This window comes from Topomyia yanbarensis, chromosome 3, assembly GCF_030247195.1.
Source record: "Topomyia yanbarensis strain Yona2022 chromosome 3, ASM3024719v1, whole genome shotgun sequence".
Lineage (NCBI taxonomy): Eukaryota > Metazoa > Arthropoda > Insecta > Diptera > Culicidae > Topomyia > Topomyia yanbarensis.
In genome coordinates, this window is record NC_080672.1 from 77978309 (window position 1) to 77999915 (window position 21607).

At 37.0% G+C, this 21607-nt stretch overlaps 3 protein-coding genes across 3 annotated transcripts; 2 read left to right on the forward strand and 1 right to left on the reverse strand.

The window, feature by feature from the left end:
* Positions 1-9813: 9813 nt before the first annotated feature.
* On the forward strand, positions 9814-10629 carry LOC131691353 (protein Dr1). The gene is made up of 2 exons (XM_058977672.1): positions 9814-10060; positions 10127-10629. The coding sequence occupies exons 1-2, from the start codon at positions 9962-9964 to the stop codon at positions 10547-10549; spliced, it is 522 nt and encodes a 173-aa protein (XP_058833655.1). The 5' UTR covers positions 9814-9961; the 3' UTR covers positions 10550-10629.
* A 36-nt stretch (positions 10630-10665) lies between these two features.
* LOC131691352 (DNA-directed RNA polymerase II subunit RPB3) lies at positions 10666-11761 on the reverse strand. The gene is made up of 2 exons (XM_058977671.1): positions 11590-11761; positions 10666-11523 (listed from the first exon to the last, which is right to left on the reverse strand). The coding sequence occupies exons 1-2, from the start codon at positions 11673-11675 to the stop codon at positions 10782-10784; spliced, it is 828 nt and encodes a 275-aa protein (XP_058833654.1). The 5' UTR covers positions 11676-11761; the 3' UTR covers positions 10666-10781.
* Positions 11762-19530: 7769 nt separating this feature from the next.
* On the forward strand, positions 19531-21336 carry LOC131690725 (snRNA-activating protein complex subunit 1). Its single transcript, XM_058976682.1, has 4 exons — positions 19531-19726; positions 19788-20278; positions 20809-21190; positions 21248-21336. The coding sequence occupies exons 1-4, from the start codon at positions 19593-19595 to the stop codon at positions 21261-21263; spliced, it is 1023 nt and encodes a 340-aa protein (XP_058832665.1). The 5' UTR covers positions 19531-19592; the 3' UTR covers positions 21264-21336.
* Positions 21337-21607: the final 271 nt, after the last annotated feature.

Below are 21607 nucleotides of genomic sequence, written 5' to 3' on the forward strand. Positions count from 1 at the left end.
GAAAATTGTTGCCGATAGATTGATATCTGCGTGTGTTACAGCAAATACGCGCAAGGAATTCATGGCTGTTTAAAACAAAAGCAGTTTAGCGTGCCACCGAAATTGCGGGAGACTATTCTAGAGGTTCAATACTAACAATTAAGCGGATTAAAAAGAAATCGATTTTTTTGCCCACTACACCAGACGCCCCCCTTAAGATGAATGAGATGTCCACTAAGGTAGAAGTCACCATCTGAGATTAACGCATGACTTCCGGAATTGACATCCGGTATCTATTCATTAAAGCTATTTCAAAAATTCTCACATTGTTTTGATAATTGAAAATTTTACTAAACCGAAGTAGCCATCTTGGTTTTCGAAATTGCCTCAGACATCGATATTTGGCACCTACTCGTCAATCCCCTTTCAAAAATACCCATTTCGATTGGGTTTTAGAGAGTTCCACAGAACCGGAAGTTGCCATCTTTAATTTCAATATGGCCTCAGACATCGATATCTAGCGTGTACTCGTCAATCCCGTTCCAAAAATACCCACATGGATTCGATTTTAGAGAATTCCATTGGACCTGAAGTCGCCATTTTGGTTTTCCAAATGGCCTCTGACACAGATCGCTATCATGCGCTCATTAGGTCAGCTCTGAAAATATGCATACTGATTAGGTTATAGAGAATTCCGTTAGACCGGAAGTGGTCATCTTAGTATTCCAATATTAGTCTAAGAAAATCAATATTACCCATACTGATTGGGTTTTAGCGATTTCCACTGAACCGGAAGTTGGTTTTCTTGGTTTTCAAAATGGCCTTAAACATCGATATCTGACGTCCATTCATCAATCCCGTTCCAAAAATATCCATATCGATGGGGTTTCAGAAAATTTCACTAAACCGGAAGTCGCCATCTTGGTTTTCAAAATGGCCTCAGACATGGACATTTGGCGTCTACTCGTTAATACTGTTCCAAAAACCGTGCAAAAAAACCGTGTAAAAAAATTATTTTTTGATAAATTTCTTGTAAAATGAAAAGTGCACGACATAAAGTTCCAGTTCCTTCGACAAAGTTTTTTAAATTTTATTTTCTACACTTTTCTAGAAGCCACCTTACCCACTATTTAAAATAATAGAAAAGTATTGTGAAGTGCAATATTTTATCATGAAAACGAACATACACTTTTTATATTGTTCATCGTAAAAGTAATTTGAACATATTACGAAGGGTTTATTCATAAAAAACCAACTTTTGAATAAAACCAACTTTTGAATAAAGTTTTGATTTATTTTTCCAACCCACGCTTCAGATGTTTTTTAGAGTTTTGAAGACGAACATTTCCTTCTAACACATCAAAACGCTAGCTTTTACTACTCAAAACATATAGGTATTTATAACATCAAAAATAGATTTTTTGAAATCAGTTTAATGAAATTAAAAAAAAAATTTTTTGCTCAATTATAAGTTTTAGTTGAAAAATAATTTTCTTTTGTTTGCCCCAGTGAGTGATACTGTTATTCCAAAGAGCCCCATTTCTGCCGAAAAAGTGCTCATAACTTTTTAATGAAAATAGTTAGATATGTGGTACCATGAAACAAATTATTCACCTTAAAACAATCTTAAAGCTGTCTGAAGATTACTTCAGTTTATTGAATAAAACAGTTTTTTTCCAAGAAACACTCTAACCTTCCATTTTAATTTGGTTGTAAAATAAAAAGTATGACAGATAGAGCTTACATGTCTTCAGCAAACTGTTCCAAAATTTATCATTCTACAACTTCGCTGAAGGTCGTTTGGCTCTAGCTAAAGTGATTAAAAAGTCAATTTTTTGATCTTGGCAAAATAAGAACCACCCTAACTGCTATTTTAACAAAAAGAAGTGGCTCCCAAACTACGAAAACTTCTCTAAAGGCTTAATAAGGCTAAGTTGATTTTTTTATTAATTAAGGTTAAGTTGTTTACTTTTAGTAAAATCTCAAAATTCCTGCTAAATTTGCATTCTCGACCACTCACCAGTTGCCGAGATTGATTGATTGATTGATTGTTTTATTTACGTGACTTTAAATAAAATTATTTATTCGTCGAGTAATTGCCGAGATGACACTAGTATATATACATACAGACACACACAAATACAGACGTTACCCCAATTTATCGAGTCGTTTGGTATATGAGCCTAGGCACTCCGGGCCTCGAAAAGTTGTCAGAATTTGAGCGAATCCCATAAATTTCTTTGAAAGAAATGTAAAAAGATATGGAATTGACTTGTCATAAATTTCAAATGAATTGACTTTCAAAAGCGTATGAATATGAATTTGAGCCGACAATAGGTAATTCCACTACCATATTTACAAAACAATTAATATATTCGATAGCGCGGTTAGTTATGAAACAATATTGCAAAAATAAACTAGAGGTGTACGAATTCGAATTTGGGTTATTGTAACATCGAATTGATGACATTTTACGACGTAATGGTTAATTGGATATCGTTCTTCATCCGTATCTCCCATATATTATTAACGACAGGCTACCTATGTACAAAACCAAATATGTCAATAAGTATTTGAAATTGTCATACAAACTACATCGCTGACATACTCGTTTGGACATTCGAAATCAAAACTGATTAAATGAAGCTGAATGTACATAAAAGGAATCATCCTCGTAGCGATCGAAATCGGTTAATTCGATTAGTAAGCCCACAATAATCGGCTTTCCTCCTCTAACGGGCGTGACAACGCGACTTCATGGTGATGTCACAGCCTACTGATGCTGGTATATGCTCCCACCTAGAGATAATCTCGAATAAAAAAAAGTCGACAGATTTACTCGCGTAGACATCGGCATTTGTAATCGATTCCAATCTTTAATTAGAGACCCTACCGATATGGGTGATGCGATGGTTCTAGTTCCACTCTGCATCCCGTCCGTTTTCCTATTGTTCGAATTCCTTCGCAGACGTTTCCCATCGTCTCACACGGCGAGGAGCAATGCCTGAAACGTGCTCCGATATCTCAATTCGTTAATCAAAAGCTCATTATAAATTCATCAGCATTTCTCGATCTCTTCCCTCCTGTGACACAGCCTGCCAGTCCCGTAGTCGGTCGATCTCGCTCGTCTCATCTGCCACGGTGCGGTGCGGTATACGGTGATTGCTGATGGTAGCAGCCGAAAGTCTTCTTCTATCTTTGCTTTGCTTGTCGCCTACCGTTTTCCTCCACGCATGCATGCTCCACCCCACTTCACTCCCGAGATCTAGACACATTCATTGAACTTGTGGTTATACTTGCCGATTCCGAAATTGGAGATTCCGTTGCCGTGTTTGTTTGTTATTTATGTATATATGTTTTAGATATGTTCGTTGAGTGATAAACAAACAAGCTTGTAGTGATTTCTTGGTCTGCTTCTTTATGTTTTGTAACAGTACCGAGTGAGAAGATAGTTTTTATTGCATTTGTAATGTAATCGATATACTGAAACAGGAAAGCTCTACAACATATCATGCGTTGCAGGCACATACAAATTTTTTGAAGCAATTGAAAAGAGATTTGGTTTTATTTGCGATCCACTTTCTTGATTTTCTGAGTTGGTTATTTGTCGCAGAAAACACATTGTTACTATTTTGCTATCTTATGACAAATGCCTGTTTGAGGTAAACTGGGACAGGCCATGTTCCTTAATTTGGAAATTACTACAATTAAATATTTGAAATGCGATACTAATATTTAAAATTTTGAAATTTGGAAACATTAAAATATTAAAATTGAAAATATAGATTTTTAAAAATTAAAAATTTTTAAAATAAAGATTTAAAAACATAATGGTTTAAGAATTTGAAAATTTAAACATTTAGAAAATAAAAAAAAATTGTGAATTCAAAAATTAAAAAATGTAAGCATTTAAAAAATTCAAAAATTTAAGAAAAAATATTTAGAAGTTTAAAAGTTTTAAAATTTAAAAACGCTGAAATTTAAAAAAATTAAAATTCAAGAATTTAAAAATTTAAATATTTGAGATTTAAAAATTTAAAGATTTTGAAATCTTAAATTTAAAAAATTAAGAATTTAAAAATTTAAAGATTTAAATTTTTTATTTGCAATGTTAAAATTTTTAGCTTCTCAAAATTTCCTGATTTTTGCATTGTTAAATTTTTAAGTTCCTATTTTTTCAATACTCGAATTAAACTTGTTGAGACAGATGTCTTCCGTTTAATTCCACTGTCGATTCTCGAATTTTCAAATTCTTAAAATTTTAATCTAGTTGATTTATGTTTTTAATGTTCATGTTTTAAAGTTTTTAAATCATAATATGTTTAAATTTTGACCCTCAAAGGGGCAAATCGATTCAAAGCTTCAATACGTTACTACGATAAATTTGAGAAGATTTTCGCAATGTTGTTTTAAAACAACATTGCGCATTTAAGGGTTAAAATTTTAAATTTTTAGAACTTTAGAAATAAAAGGATTCAAAATTTAAAAATATTAAATCATTCGTATTATTGTAGTGTTGAAAATCTGAAATTCTAATGTTTAAATCTCAAAATGCAAGAATATTTAATTTGAGATTTTTTTATTCCCAGATTGTTAAAATTTTCGATTATTTAAATTCTTGTATAATTGATTTTTCGAATTTCTGAATTTGGTATAATTAATACCATTATGTTTTCTTTTAATTTTTGAGCATTTTGAATCATTGAATATTCGAATTTCTCAATATCTAAATTTGGAAGTTTTTGAATCCATGAGCTTAAAGTTTTTTGAGAATATTGATTAGCTTGTTATATTTTTATATTTTATATATTCATATTTTTGCATTTTTGATTTTTTTGGATATTTGAATTTTTGCATTTTGTATTTTTGTATTATTATATTGCTGTATTTTTATAATTTTGTATTTTCGTGCTTCTGTATTTTTGTATTTAGAATTTTCGTAATTTTGCATCCTTATGTTTTTGGATTTCTGTATTTATGTGTTTTTATATTTTTGCATTTTTGTGTATTAGTTTTCTGTATTGTTGTATTTTTGAATTTATGTATTTTTGCATTTTACCATTTTTGTAATTTGAATGTGTGTATTTTTGTATTTTTGCTCTTTTTTAATATTGTGTTTTTGCTCTTTTAAATATTGTATTTTTGTGTTTTCGAATTCTTGTATTTTTAAACTTTGTATTTCTGCCTTTCTGAATTATTATTACTTCTGTATTTTTTATTTCTGCATTTCTGAATTATTTCATATTTGAATATTGGTTTTTGTTTTATTGTATTGTTGTATTTTTCGTTTTTGTCATTTTTGTATTTTGGTAGTGTTGAATTACTGAAATTTTTATTTTAGAATGGTAGAATTTTTCAAAATTTGATTTTTTATATTGTAGAAAGTTTGAAATTTCGATTTATTGAATTTTTGTATCTTTGAAATTTCTAAAATTTTAAAATTCTTTAACTTTTGAAATATTGAATTTTTGACCTGACTTTTTAAATTCTTAATTCTTTTAATTTATGATTTTTTTAACTTCTGAATGTTTAATATTTTCATCTCTTGATTTTGTTTATTTTTTGATGATTTGAATATTTCCATTTACGGATTTTTGTGTTATTATGTTTTCCTGTTTTTGTATTTGTGAATTTTTGTATTATTGCAGCGTTGAATTTTTGATTTTTGAGTTCATGAATTATAGAAAAATAGATTTTTTGAAATTTGGGGCAGTCGAATTTTTGAATTTTTTAGTCCACGAATTTTAGAATTTTGAATTTTTTCGTGTTTTTGAATTCTTGAATATTTGAATCTTTAAATTTTGATATTTTGTTTTTTTTTTTTCACATTTTGATCTTTTGAATTATTGCCTTTTTGAATATTTGTGTTTTGTATGCTTGCATTTTTCCAAGTTTATATTTTTGTATTTTTTAATTTTGAGTTCTTAAATTCTTGTATTTTTGAATTTAACAAAAACAATCTGAATTTTTGATACTTTGAATTTTTTAGATTCTAATTTTTTGAATTTTTGTAAGTTTGTATTTTGGTGTTTCCGAATTATTTTATTTTTGTTTTTGTATTGCTGTGGACCCTGTTAATGTTTTTGTCTCCTGCACTGCCAGAGTTTTCTGCATTTTTTGGATCGATGCAACAATCACATTCCTTAGGTTGTCTATTAAGTTTCAATATCGTTAGTTTATCTCTAATTGTTTAAAATTAAACGGAATTCAGTTTTAAAAAATATCACTGAAAATGATCCATATTTCAACGATAGCCAATAGGAACTGGTGGAAGTGATATATTTTCAAATTGAATTTAAATGTACAATTCTCGACAAACATGTGATTACGGCCTAAAAGCCAACTGTCAAAATCCACTTTGAATGGAAATTCCAGACAAACCGTTACTAGTCGAACACAGTTCACGACAGTTTATGAACGAGAAAACTTTACTCTTTCGTTTACTACCAACATCTGGGATTGGCGTGTAACGGTTTGTCTGGAATTTTCATTCAAAGTGGATTTTGACAGTTGGCTTTTAGGCCGTAATCATATGTTTGTCGAGAATTGTAATATTTTTTTATTGATTTAATTTGTTTGATTTGGTATTATGCATGTTACGTGTTTAAAAAGGTTTCTTCGTAATTGGTTATCTAAACAATTTTAAATGAATGTTGTCCTTATTATGTTCTAAAAAATACTATCAATGCCTTGAACCTTGATTTATCAACCACTTGAGGATGTTACCTCATAATACTGTTACAGGTGGATTGTTACACGAAATATATTAGCGCATTTCTCCAAAATTCACGCGGCCTTTCCCGATTGAAAGGAACGGCCGCGCTCCGTGAAACACTGCGCTTAGCCTATCTGTCAATTTTGCATAACGAAGGAAGTGTAGGATCATATGTCATTAGTACTTGTGATGATATTAATGCCACTTTTATATCCTCATACGCCCTCTCTGCTTCAGGTAACCATTCGAACCTTTTAGATGCAATCATGTCTCGTAACGACCGTGCTCTTGTCGAAAGGTTTGGAATAAAGGCACTGTAGTACGTAGCTTTTCCCAAAAACAACTGTAACTCATCGGTAGTTGTGGGACCAAGAGCACCGCGGACAGCTTCTATATGATTATCTGACTTGTGCAATCCATGGCTGTCTATTTTGTAACCCAAACAATCGAGAACACGAGTAGCGGATACACATTTGGTTCTATTGAGGCGAAGACCATTGCTGTTCAATCGTTCAAATGTATCAGCAAAAGCGGACAATAGGTTGTTGAACCCCTCGGCGAAGACGATGATATCATCGAAGAAGTTGATTACGTTTGGCAACCCACGAGGAACTGTTTCCATTCGACGTTGCCAAATCGTGGGAATATTTGCAGTTCTGGTGGTGCTCTGGTGGGACGAATGAGACCGTGTGTTGGTGTATTCAGCGTGAGGACCTTACGAGACTCCTCGTCAATCGGTAGATGAGTATACGCTTCTGTGATTTCCAAGTGACAAAACAAATTAGCACCTTTCATTTGGTTAAATATCATTTCAATTTTCAGTATGGGATGTTCATCGATGATCATCCTTGGGTTGACCGTCGGTTTATAGTTACCAGTAATGCGTAAACTCCCATTTTTCTTAACGACAATGTGTGTGGGGGAAACCGACTCTGAATAATCAACTCTCTCATAGAAACCTGCTATTATTTTTTTATCGATTTCCTGTGCATATTGACTACGTAAAGCGAACGGCACATCGCGAGCCCTGCGAAAATCGGTGATGTTCCCGGCTTAAGATGAACACTTGCCGGAGGACCCGCTAACTCGCCCGGACTGCTACTGAAGACGTTGTCATAATCCGCTAACAACTGCAAGGGCCGTAATTCCTGGTCATGAGATATTTTCGGTTCCCCAGTGCTTAGGTTTAGGACTGGTTTTACAGTTAAAAAGAGCCGATTTAAATCTATCTCATCGATGAAATGCGAAATCCATTCTTGTCCAAAAAGTGTGTCCGAATCTCCTGCTACAACATACAACAAAAGTCTATGCATGGTGGGACCGACAGTGAGATTTACTGGGACCCGCCCGAGACATTGAATGGGATGCCCGGTGTAACTTGAAAACTGCCTATCCGTTCGTTCTAGCGTAAAGATCGATTTTATTGCCCGCAGTGTGGTTTCACTAACTATTCCACAGGGGGCTCCCGTATCCAGCTCCATTGCCAGATTGGATCCGTCAATCTTAACATTGATTATCTGCTTACCTGGTGCGCCGATATCATGAACTATACCTAGCGATTGTACCATGTCAATATCCGCAGCCGAAAGATTTTCTTCCACCTTGTCGGTGGATTGATCCTGTTGTGGTTTTGTCGACTTACATACTTTTGCGATGTGGCCTCGTTTTGTGCAGATGAAGCATTTTGCGTCATGGAATCGGCATTAATTCCGCTGGTGTTGACCTCCGCAACCATTGCAGCTATATCGCTCCCTGGTTTGTTTACATTGTTTCTGCGTTTCTCTTGCCCGTCGAGGAGAATGATGACGAAGTAAATCACGATTACCTTTTCTTGTTCTTGGAGTCTCGTAGCCCAACTTGTTTGTTGACTCGAGTACAAGTGAATCAGCAGCTCTCACGTCCCTTGCGGGTTGCTTCCAACGTATTTGCCATGTCAAAAGCTGCTTCAAACGTCGCCGGACTCCGTGCAATGATTTCATCACACATTCCTCTGGATTCTAATCCATGTAACAGCTATTCGATCGAAAAAGTCGCCATATTTGCAACTGACGGCATCGTGCTTCAGACGGAGAGCGAACTGAGCGATCGATTCATCACAGAGAACAGACATCCATGATCGAACAAAAATATTTAAAAAACGTGTGTAAACATTTGAATTAATATACGATAAACACTAGCGCCGCCACACCAACCTATCCCAACTATCCGTCAAATCCATTCCGGAACCGGTTCGAAATCCTCAATGGATTCAATATGGAATCTTGCTAAAAGAAAACAACCAATTCCGTCTCTATCGGTTGATGCATTTGAGCTGGAATCCATGCTGGAAGTCCGAATCGGTTCCGGACTAGTTTGACTGGGTAGAGGAATAACCGCTGTCAATTCTGTCGAACTCAGCCACAAAAAAACATGACGACAGTAGCGCACCTGGTTTGGATATCCCAACTACCTTCGAAACCGTTAGAGATTTTACACAAGTTGAATGCTGAAGATGAACGTCTGTTCTCTGTGACTACGTTTTTGGGACAACAACCCGGCCTACCGATAACTACCGATAAACTTTTAGTGCCCTCTGAGACGTCCAAAAAATTGTTTCAAAATCGTTCAACACGGGTCCAACAATGGACGTTTGTTGAACGGTTATTTGGACGTTGTCCAAATTGGTCCAACACTGAAAAAAATCCAAACGTTAATTTTATTTGCTTCAAACCGCTTAAAATTCATATGAAGAAGAAATGCTATTGTTATCTCGCGCACACATATCTTCTATGTGTCAACTGTATAAACTATGTATGAACACACATAAGTTATATGTGCATATTGTTATAGAATGGGATTTTATGTGCCAAATAGTTATGAAATGTGAATGTAAGATTAATATTTCTTGTAAATACACACATTAGGTTTATGTGCCAGCAAATAGTGTCTATATGCCTCCGTTAATTGCAAAAATCTATGTGTAAAATCATAACGTTTACTTTTTTTTGAGTGAACGAACGTCCTTCATTGGACGATTTTGAAACCAACCGTTCTTAGAGGGTGACCCTACATATATTAAGGAGTTCTATCTGGCCACCCTGATTGTCTTGTCTTAGCTGTCACCTACCTTTACTGTTTTAGTGTCTTGGTCATTCACTTCGGCCATGTTGCTTGTTTATTTTGAACTGTGATTGAAACACAAAATCCTCGGTTAACTCGTTTTTTATTTAGGTTTTTATTCGGATAAAGCTTCCTTTGTCTCACCGGGTGGTGTTGCCGAGAGTCATAATGTCGGATCCCCACGACGAACTGTGTCCACCCAATAATCCAGAGGAGGATGAGCTTACGTTGCCTCGGGCTAGTATCAACAAAATCATTAAGGAATTGGTAGGTTTTCAAAAAATGCTTAAATTGATAAGTATCGTAATGCTTACCTCTTTCCATTCATTACAGGTCCCGTCGATACGAGTAGCAAACGAGAGCCGTGAGTTAATCCTGAATTGCTGCACGGAATTCATCCATCTGATCAGTTCGGAAGCGAACGAAGTGTGCAACCTGAGAAACAAGAAAACAATAAACGCGGAGCATGTTTTGGAAGCACTAGATCGATTGGGGTTCAAGGATTACAAACACGAAGCTGAAGCGGTACTAAATGACTGCAAGCAGGTGGCAGCCAAACGGCGAAGGCAAAGCACTCGGTTGGAAAACTTGGGCATTCCGGAGGAGGAGCTGCTGAGACAACAGCAAGAACTTTTTGCCAAGGCCCGCGAAGAACAGGCAGCTGCCGAACAGCAGCAATGGTACAGTCTTCAGCAAAACGCAGAACTTTACCAGAAGCAGTTGTCCCAAGATGAGGATGATAGTGACGACTACTAGGTGGAAAGGTACGATAATTTGGGAGTTTAATAGGCTTAATTGTATAAAAGGAACAATAAAATGTAATTGAATTTCGTGTACTAGGTTTATAGCGGTCATGAATGGAAATCAAGGAGTGTCCAGTAAAGCATTTCTTTATATTCAATTTATTAGAAACACGGCGTACACTTACTGTTCTATTCTAATAATGAAGTTTAATAATAGTTTAAATTTGATATTTTAGACAACATGCTTAAATAGCCAATGCGTCTGTTTGAGTCTCGTGGCTAAGCTGTGTCTGCAAATTGGAAAGCTTGTTCTTCAGCACCTGCACACCCATCATAACAATATTTTCCGGTTTAAGGGCTCCCGAAGACTCCACATTAAAAAAGAACTTGTTCGGTCTAGCCTCCCAGTTGAAGTCCGCCTCGTACTTATCATCCTCCAGTTCAGTGTGTTCCGACTTCGGCCACTCATCCGGCTTCGGAAAAAGCGTGTGTCGCATCGAATTGTCAGGATCGTACTCGAAGCATACGCCGCAGGTTGGGTTCCATTTGGCGTGTTCTTTGCCAAAACCCTTTTTAGCGTAAGCACGAAGCTTTAATTCCTGTCCTTTTCGTAACTTGATAATTAAAATTTCGTCAGTTCCTTCCCCATATTCATTATCTTCGTCGTCACGATGTCGGGAGGTAACAGGTAGCACTCGAGGGTCGCTCGATTTAAGATCGGCCGTCGTTACGTGCCTCGTATGCTCGTCGTTACATTTAACATCCAACGTGAACTCCACACTGCACTCGGTGCAGAAATCCAAACAGGTGCAGTCTCTGCTGTATTGCATCCGCTCTACCACTTCGTCGGAAATCAGTGGAATCAGCCCAACACGATGAGCAAGAAATTCATCGGCTAGTACCGTTGTGTTCGACTCCAGTTGGACCCAATCGATGGCTAGTGTCGGTGTTTCGGCAATGAAAACTCGGCGCAAACTGTTTGTGACGCTGAAAGATAACCGGAACATAACGACTTTAGCATTGTCAGTACTCTATCAGTATCAGTTTACTTGCCTTAATTCCGTGTCTTCCACCACAAATTTCACATTTTCATCCGTAAGTTCGGTAATCGTGACCGAAGGTTGATTCGCGTACGGCATTTTGGATGCGAATTACGCTTGAATATTTACTGAAATTCCACAAAATATTTTTACGCCGTTCCGTTTCTATGCCGTGGATGCCGATTCTGAACAGAGATGCCAGGTACTTTTTTCAAATGTCTGCAATAATAATTTTAAAAGTCTGGGAAGAACAAAAAATGTCAGGAAAGCTAGTGTAACCAAAAGCCTTTATATTCAAAAATCTGCAAATATCTGCAACAAAACTTAAAAATCTGCAAATATCTGCAACCAAACTAGAAAATCTGCAAATATCTGCGTCACCCAAAAAATCTGCAGCTTAAATTAAAAGTCTGCGAATTTGCAGACTTGTCTGCAAATCTGGCATCTCTGATTCTGAACTTTTTTTGACAGCTAGGGAATGAATCGAGCAAACATATTTCACAGTTCGTCGATTTTCCAAGTTGCACTGTAAAGTGGAATTAGCCATTGTTTGGGTATAAAAATTAGCAGATTGATCATGTGTTGCCAGTTTCATGACATTGTTTTTTCCCTTCAAATAGATTACACTGCGAAATAAAAATATACATACGCGCAGAAAAAAGATTTGTAGGTTCAATAAAATTTTGCATTAAATTCAATAAATTAAATTATTGGTCGGGAGACAATAAAATTATTTATTGAATACAATAAAATTTATTTATTGTTTCAATAAAAAAAATTATCGTTCCGTTTTTCAATAATTATTTTATTGAAATTAAAAGAAAATTATTGATACTAAAAATGTATTTATTGAAAGCAACAATTTGCTGTTGTTCTAATAAAAAAATATTTTCAAACCAAAAAGTTTGTTTGTTAAAGTGATAAACAATAAATGATTGGATTCAATAACACATATTTTTGGTTTAAATATGATAAATTTTTCTGCGTGAGCATACTTTCTATTCCCGCCTCTTTTATTCTGCTGTGATTTTGATGCATTTTCTAGCATATACTCCTAGCAAATACAAATATGTATTTGCTCCTAGTAAGCATTCAATGAGTGAATAGACCTAAAGAGACTAGAATAACAAACAAAACGTTTGGAATTCCAATTTAACTGTCAATGTCATTCCAAACGAACAAGAGTGTTGTTAATCGTAAATGTTTAGCATTATGTGGCATTGTTTTTAAGGGAGTATTGTTATCCAATTCATTAGAATTACTGTAATGAGAGATGGCGTTTGGTCACGGATTTCTTACAATAATATTTTATTGCGTCTATTACCAACGTTTCGAAGGTCTATGCCTTCATCTTCTGGGCAAAAAACACGAACAATATTATCTTAGTCTTATTATTGTTCGTGTTTTTTGCCCAGAAGATGAAGGCATAGACCTTCGAAACGTTGGTAATAGACGCAATAAAATATTATTGTAAGAAATCCGTGACCAAACGCCATTACTGAAAACAAAGTGGTCGTTCATCTTTCTATCGAATTAGAATTACTAAATATTTTAAAGGTAAAAGTTATATCACAGAGAACAGACGTCCATCTTCAGCATTCAACTTGTGTAAAATCTCTAACGGTTTCGAAGGTAGTTTGGATATCTAAACCAGGTGCGCTACTGTCGTCATGTTTTTTGTGGCTGAGTGCGACAGAATTGACAGCGGTTATTCCTCTACCCAGTCAAACTAGTCCGGAACCGATTCGGACTTCCAACATGAATTCCAGCTCAAATGCGTCAACCGATAGAGTCGGGATCGGTTGTTTTCTTTGAGCTAAATTCCATGCTGAATCCATCCAGGATTTCGAACCGGTTCCGGAATCGATTTGACGGATAGTTGGGATAGGTTGGTGTGGCGGCGCTAGTGTTTTTAGTATATTAATTCAAATGTTTACACACGTTTTTTAAATATTTTTGTTCGATCATGGATGTCTGTTCTCTGTGGTTATATCCTCAAACCAAATTTGTTACAATACCACTGAGACCATCGCGTTTAGAAACACTAACGAGAAAATGGCTGTTTGATGCGAGGACGAAATTCAGCATGAAGGTAACGAATACCAAATGATGCAAACATTTAAAATGAAAGTCGTTCCGTTACTGGTCTAAATCAGCAAAACAAATCAAAGCTCTTTTGTTTCCTGGAAACTGACAAGACAGAAACATATGTACAAGACTTTAACCGCGCCACTCTTTGTTGTGGATTCGCTTGCAATCGAAAAAAATTGCAATTAATCTTGGTCTAATATGGTTTTGCTAGTGCAAAATACAATTCTTGCGGATATAACTATGTTTTAGCTGCCCCAAAAAAATAAAATTTATGAACTTTAACGTGTATACGATTCCACATAATGTTTGGATGATACTCTGAACAGGTTGTTAGGCTCTTAAATCATACGATGTTTATTAGGGTGGTCGAGAAACTCAGCAGACCAGAAGTCGCATCAGATTTTTATATTGGCTAGAAGAAACTAACGGATTAACAAAAAAAGTTTTGTGAGGCTTGCACATTTGCAGTATTGGTTGTAATTTGTAGCTTGGTTGCTAGTTGAATTGTTTTCATTGAATTAAGATGGCGACTCTTTGTTATTCTAGTCTCTTTAGATAGACCAAATATGTCCTATGCATAAAATTTATCAGATACGTTTAACATATCGAGTTTCACAACAAATGATGCCCTGTTAGAAAAAATGAATACATGTTTTCCCAAAAGGGGTTAATCGCTTAGAACAATGTGCCATACACACTGCATCACCTACGAAAACACGATATGAGATTACGATTCACAGTAATACATCATCATTTCACTCGTTATCACAATGTGTGGCACAATGAGGCACACTTCTGACAACTCCAAAACTGTCAACAAAGTGTAGTTAAATAATCATAGCAACCATTGCTTTTGTTTTAATGTAGAATACATTTAAGTTTTCAATATAGGGGTCCCGTTTCAAAATATCGGCTGTGGCGCCGCGTCAGATTTTGAACGTTAATAACTTTTATCATACTTAACAGAATGATTTGATTTTTAGGCCAATTTGTTGAAAATATGTTCCTCTATGCTGTATTAAAATTTGAAGTATGTATAACATGCACTAATAACAAAAAAATGTGTTTTGAAAAATCTTTCGAAAACGACTCGGAAAAGTGAACATTTTCAGCCCATCCCGCACAGAGCCGTCAATATGGTGGACCAACCGAACAATAAAATAATGAAAAGTTTATATATAGGTCTACTACATGTTTGTTCCTATGATTATTCGTATTGGGTTGCTTGACGAGAGCAGTTGGTGGGGGAAAGACGGCATATTCCTTTGGTTAGGCCATTAGAAGACGGACGGAAAGGAAATGCATGGCACGAGAACGAGCGAGAAAGCGATAGTAGTGCATATTAGTGCGATTATATAAATATCTGTCGGTCGGTTTTTCTCATCATTCGTATTCGTTCAAGTACTAGCAAGCAGCCAGTCCACCGGAGGAAAGCAGTTGGCAATGATGAAGGTCCGAAAAAGTGCCTCAGCTACTGGTGACCCATCGCAACCAACTACCGATCAGGAACTGTCGCCCTGCAAGAATTTCGCCCCAACTAAAGGGCGACAGAGCAACTAATCTGTAGGCTATCGTTCCAGCGTCTGGTTCGTGAGATTATACAGGACTGCAAAGTCGAGCTACGCTTACAAAGATCAGTCGTAATGATGCCCCGAGAAACCAACGATGCCTACTTGGTCGGTTTGTTCGAGATGCTAAATAGTGCGCCAAGCGCATAACATTCAGGCCAAATACATTAAACTGGCTCACCGTGTCCGCGGGGAGAGCGTCTGAATTATGCTCCCGCAATAAAACAATAAACGGTTCTTTACAGGACCAATTAATTGTGTTCCAATAAAAACTGAAATTTACATTTTATGGTATATAACAAATAATTTTCAGAAAGCTATATAAGAAATACGATGTGTGGAAAGAAAGAAAGAGATTTTAATTATCCTCTCTCGCTCGTTTTCGTGCACTGCTTTCCCATTCCTTTCTGCTGCTAATACCATCATAACTAAAACGAATGTGCGTGTTCCCCCACCATCCCATGGCCAGTGTTGCCACAATTGCATGTCGCTATTACAATTTGAATTATTTTATTGATCCTCTCTAGTATTGATAAAATATAGAACGTGCAAAGTACACTAGTCGCATGCTTTTATTCGAACTTTCTGGCAGCCTCCGTTGATTAACTGCATAAATCGATTTGTTTGTGCAGCTCCCTAGTAGCAAACTAAATAGCCTTTAGCAGCGCTAACAAATAACACAAAAGAATTTAAATTTGTGAAAATCTTTTCCTTCCTTCTTTTCAAATCTGCAACATTCTTTGAAAATATTGTTGGAATGTTGTTATTGAAAAACTGAACATGCAAGTTTGCTAGCACTGGCCACTAAGGCGATGGAAAGACAGAATATTCGTTTTGGTTATGCTAGTATTGGTAGCCGAACGGAAAGGAAAGGCACAGGAATGGCACGAAAACGAGCGAGAGAGCGATAGTAGTGCTTTCTCGTGTGTTCATATATGAATATTGGTCGGTCGGTTTTTCTCATCATTCGTATTCGTTCAAGCTCTAGCAAGCAGCCAGTCCACCGGAGGAAAGCAGTTGGCAATGATGACGGTCCGAAAAAATGCCCCAGCTACTGGGTGCCCATCGCAACCAACTACCGATCAGGAACTGTCCCCATGCCAGTATTTCGCCCCAACTAAAGGGCAACGGAGCAACTAATCCGCTGGCTAACATTCCAGCGTCTGGTTCGTAAGGTTGTGTATTACTTAAAAGTCGTGCTACGCCTTCAAAACTCAGCCGTAATGAAGCCAGTGATGCCTACTTGGTCAGTTTGTTTGAGGATACAAAATAGTGCGCCAAGTACGTAACTTTCTCACAAAAGAAACCAAACTGGCTCACAGTGTCCGCTGGGAGTAAGCGTAAATTACAATCAAAGCAACGGTTCTTTTCAGGACAAATCAATTGTGTTCTAGTGAGAGTTAAACTGAAACTTTCATTTTAAGATGTGTAACATATTTTCAACAAGTAACATAATACGTTGTGTGGAAAGAAGTAGCTTGCACACGGAACAAAAATTTAAATTATCCTCTCGCTCGTTTCGTGCACTGCTTTTCCATTCCTTTCTGCTGCTATTATCAGTATAACCAAAACGAATGTGAGTGTTCCATCACCATCCCTCTAGTGATCAGTGTTGCTTCAATTGCATGTGTTTAAGAGAAACATTGAAGTCGCATGCTTCTATTCGAGGTTTTTGGCAGCCTCCGTCAACTAACTGCATTAAATAATTTTGTTGTGCAGCTCCGTGCTAGTAGCAAACAAAATGGCCCTACCAGCGTCTGATTCGTGAGATTGTGCAGGATTTCAAAGTCGAGCTAAGCTTATAAAGTTCAGCCGTAATGGTACCCGAAGAAGCCAGTCTTGTCGTTTTGTTCGAGGCTACAAAACAGTTCGCTAGGCACGTAACAATCATGCCAAATATATCCAACGATCCAACGCATCACCATCAACACCAACGCCGAAACCAAAGGTTTTTTCAGAACCATCATTATTACCATAGAGAATTATTTGAAAATTTCGAATATGACCAGGAATCTTCTATTAGATTTGTAAGTATGTATAATTTACATGAATAAAGAAAAATTGATTTTCAGGAATCAATTATTATCAGTTCTGCCAGTACTATGCGACTTCCTCATGCTAACAATTCATTTCATCTTTAGCCATCTCCCTCACCAAGGCCAACAACGCCAACAAAAACGGTCCTTTTCAGGACCACCATCATTTTTGTAAAGAATAATTTGAAATATTCCTCGCCCAAATCACCTTTTGTCCGAAAATTTCAATGAGTATCAACATATTTGAAGAACGTGTTCCTTATGTATTCTACATCTCTCCGGTTATGTCGCAGACATTACCCACCCATCTTTTACTGAACACCATGGCACATCGTGGCACAAGCTACCACGCTGTTTATTTGTGAGCACAATTCGATTTGTGCTAAGCGACTCACCCCTTGTGTTTTCCCCTTTTTCCCACAGGGTTATTTTTATTTGGCATAAGCACCTAAGACAAGACGCGACAATAGGGGGGGGGGCGTTTTTGTTTCAATTTTACGGCAGAATGGTCCAGTTCCCGATTGGTTGATTCTGACTTTTGGCTCCGTACGCAATGTTACGGCAGGGATAGCGAAACGATGTTTGGCAGTGTTGCAATATTTATAGGAAAAGATTATCATTACTTTTGACAAATAAAATTACCATCACAGAGAACAGACGTCCATCTTCAGCATTCAACTTGTGTAAAATCTCTAACGGTTTCGAAGGTAGTTTGGATATCTAAACCAGGTGCGCTACTGTCGTCATGTTTTTTTGTGGCTGAGTGCGACAGAATTGACAGCGGTTATTCCTCTACCCAGTCAAACTAGTCCGGAACCGATTCGGACTTCCAGCATGAATTCCAGCTCAAATGCGTCAACCGATAGAGTCGGAATCGGTTGTTTTCTTTGAGCTAGATTCCATGCAGAATCCATCCAGGATTTCGAACCGGTTCCGGAATCGATTTGACGGATAGTTGGGATAGGTTGGTGTGGCGGCGCTAGTTTTTTTCGTATATTAATTCAAATGTTTACACACGTTTTTTAAATATTTTTGTTCGATCATGGATGTCTGTTCTCTGTGTTACCATCGTTAAAAAAGTAAAAAATGACTAAATTGAACAGAAATTGTGTGGCAAAGCGAAACAAGTATGTATCATGCATTTATCGTATACGTGGTTGATTAACCCATTATAGCCCAGCTATGTTAAAACTTTTGGTTATCTATACAATACTTCGTGAGCCCTCATATTATGCCGAATTAAGTATAGGAAAAACAAAATAACCACTTTGGAACTGAATGTGAATCCTCTCAGGATCCTTAAGAGGAAATAAATTTGCCTTAGGAAAAAAAGATATCGGTTCAGCCTAGCGTATGAAATTTCATACCTTGAACAGAGTTTTCGCAATTGTTTCACAAATTTCTTTATTTTTTTCGCACAGAGCCACATCTTTCACACCTCTCATAGCCATTCGTTCTCAATCCGAAACAACAATTAGTAATTTAGAAGATAAATTTAATAATATGTATTGTTCATGCTTTGGTTTGAATTTTCTCCAACTTTGACATTCGAAAACACAATGAAATTTTATGAAAAAAAAAGATTATTGATCATTCACATTATAAATTATAGAGTATTAATTAACGTTCACAGAAGACCAGAAGTTCAAAGGCGCCTTTATTGTATAACAAGTATGATCCAGAAATGTGTTGTTTTTGCATATGAAATTTCATACGCTGGGTTGTAATGGATTAACTTTAACAAAATAAGACAGAAACCACACCATAATCTAAAATTTTTCAGAAAATGACTTTATCAAATCTTCCCTAAACACCTATGACATGGAAAAACGGTACCCTTCATCAATATAGTGGATTTAAGATACAAAATATTTTTGACATAAAATAAATTAACATGACTCCATTTTCATTAATAAAAATTGCAGCACTGTTCGGAAAATTTCGGCAGGGTGAGAATGGCCGTACATTCCTCGCTGGATTCAGGTTAAAAGTGAGCAGCATCGGTTAATTTAACCGGTTGTTGAATTTGTGCGAATTCTTTGCCAGAATTCTCGCACAAATCGCGCGAAATACTGGCAGAAACTCTGCCGAATTCATTTTCGCTTTGCACAATTTTTACTAATTTTCTGATGCTTTCCACGGTGGCATCGCTGTCTCCGCGTATCTTTATTTAGAGCATCGTCTTTGGGCGAAACGAAAGTCTAAAATCACGGAAGTCATATACAGGTTTGCTGTTTACCTTTGTTGTTTATCAATGCATAATCCGGGTTTTCAAACCGGCGAATTTTATTTGTAATTATTTAGTGAAAAGTTGCTCTAAAATGGTCAGTGAAATTTCCCGCGGCTTCCGGGAGGATTGTTTCTCATTTTTGAACGATTTCTCCAAACATGAATCGATGGAATTTCGATACTTTTGTCACGAGTGGAAAAGAGTCAATTTTCAGTTCGTGTTCCAGTAAGTCTTGGGAAACATTTTGTTGCAAGCATTTGGGCATTAAAAACTATCCGTATTACAGCGGCCGTAACACTGACGTTGAACTGGTCGAATTCATCAACGAAGCGTTGCTGATCGTAAAGCAGATATTCCTCTGTTCGAAGAAACCGCTGGAGAAAATTGGCTCGTTCTATCTGATGTACGCGCTGTATTTCAAACAACCGACCAATCAGTTCTGTAAGATTCGCGTCACTCCTGCCGATTGGCGGTCGTTTAAACGGTTCGTGCGGAATCCAACGGCGGAGCAGGATTCGCAGGAAATTACTGTTATATTTTGGAAGTTGCTGGTTGGTGACGCCTTTCGGTTCGTGCAGGATGAAAAAGAGCACGGATATGATCCGTTCTTTGTTAAAGGATTGCAAAGTAATCGGTTTGATGATAAGGTACGGGAGTCGTTTAAAATCATCAAAGATGCTGAAAGTGATTTCGGGGTCATGAAATCAAATACCGGTCTGTTTACGGCGTTGGATGCACTGGAGATGGCCTACAATGAGATGAAGGAGTCGCTGGATGGTAGGTTCTATGATTAGACATTGCATTGGTTTATTTTTTATCCGTAGAACGCAGGCGCAGTAAGTCCCAGAAGGCGAATCGGTCATTCCAGCAGATCTTTCCAAGCTGCGACTGGTTTCGGTACCTGGAAACGTAGGTTTCCAATGGGTGGCTGAGCGTAGAGAATACCACGAAATACAAAGAATTGTTTTCCAAGTCGAGTTCCCAAAAAAGACTCTGGGCTTGACCCATGTTCCGTGTCAACGGCCGGTGGTTGATTTGCTAGTGTACTACTGGAAATTATAAATCGAAACAATTGCGTGAAAATGCATCGGTCGCATGCGAGTTATTTGAACATCGAGATAGGAAGGGGATTTTTAATTTTAAAAGTCACGCAAGTCGGTCATATTTGCGGTTTGTACCCAGAAGCATTTTAGTTTGTTTTCTATTAAAATAGGGGCTTCCTCGCTAACTAATTGTATTACCAACCGTGTACACCATTGACTCGTTTCATTTTTCTCTCTCTTACATTGTCACTTTTTATGACACAGAAACTGCGAGCAGCTCCGCCGACAAAATTCCCCAGTCGAACCTGATGCAAAATCTACACGTTGATCTCGATGAAGTGATCAAAATTCTCGGCACTGACGAAGGTACTGTCACTAGTGCGGTAGCCGGCCAGGAGCAAGGTAACGAGCTAGATAGTGCCCGGTCCAATGAAAGTATCGGTGCCAAGCGGTCCTCGATACGTGAACGGGCATTCCGGCGGAAGGTCAACAGAAGGGATTTACAGATTGCGACGGCAATATCGTCCAATGTAAGCGGTGATTCGACGACGCCTTCATCCAGCAAAGCTATGCGGCCCAGAGCTACTAAGAAACGGGATGCCAATACGTCAGTGCTGATTGAGGATCACATTGCGGATATGATGAGGTGAGGTTGAATTGTTTAAAATCGAATTTTAATGATTTTTTCCTGTACTTTTTATAGCACCGACGAAGACTGACGATGACACGATGTTTTTTGATACTATTCTTGGAGTAGTTTTGTGATATATTTGAGATTGTTGTAAATAAAGCATTATATATATTTTTTACTTTTAGTCATTTTGAAATGAAGAAATTATGGGGCGGGCTTAGTGTAGTTGGTAAATCGATTGCCTTATACGCAGCTCGCCCGGGCTCGATTCCCAACCCCGCACATAGGGTTGGAGCATTTTCGAAAGAGATCTAAAGGGGCGGAAGCCCGTGCGAATTAATGACTTTAAAGTTAAGGATTATGGATGAACCCGTTCGCCAAAGGTCGCGAGGTCGCGGACCCAGCAAAATGACCCAGTGCAACAGCCAATGC

Excerpts from the sequence above, each read along its gene's own strand:
- LOC131690725 (XM_058976682.1), top strand. The coding sequence starts at position 19,593 with ATGGTCAGTGAAATTTCCCGCGGCTTCCGGGAGGATTGTTTCTCATTT. Across the intron at positions 19,727-19,787 it reads AATTTTCAGTTCGTGTTCCA|CGGCCGTAACACTGACGTTG; the intron begins GTAAGTCTTGGG and ends TCCGTATTACAG. Across the intron at positions 20,279-20,808 it reads GATGAAGGAGTCGCTGGATG|AAACTGCGAGCAGCTCCGCC; the intron begins GTAGGTTCTATG and ends TTTATGACACAG.
- LOC131691353 (XM_058977672.1), top strand. The coding sequence starts at position 9,962 with ATGTCGGATCCCCACGACGAACTGTGTCCACCCAATAATCCAGAGGAG. Across the intron at positions 10,061-10,126 it reads ACAAAATCATTAAGGAATTG|GTCCCGTCGATACGAGTAGC; the intron begins GTAGGTTTTCAA and ends CATTCATTACAG.
- LOC131691352 (XM_058977671.1), bottom strand. The coding sequence starts at position 11,675 with ATGCCGTACGCGAATCAACCTTCGGTCACGATTACCGAACTTACGGAT. Across the intron at positions 11,524-11,589 it reads GTGGAAGACACGGAATTAAG|CGTCACAAACAGTTTGCGCC; the intron begins GCAAGTAAACTG and ends GTTATCTTTCAG.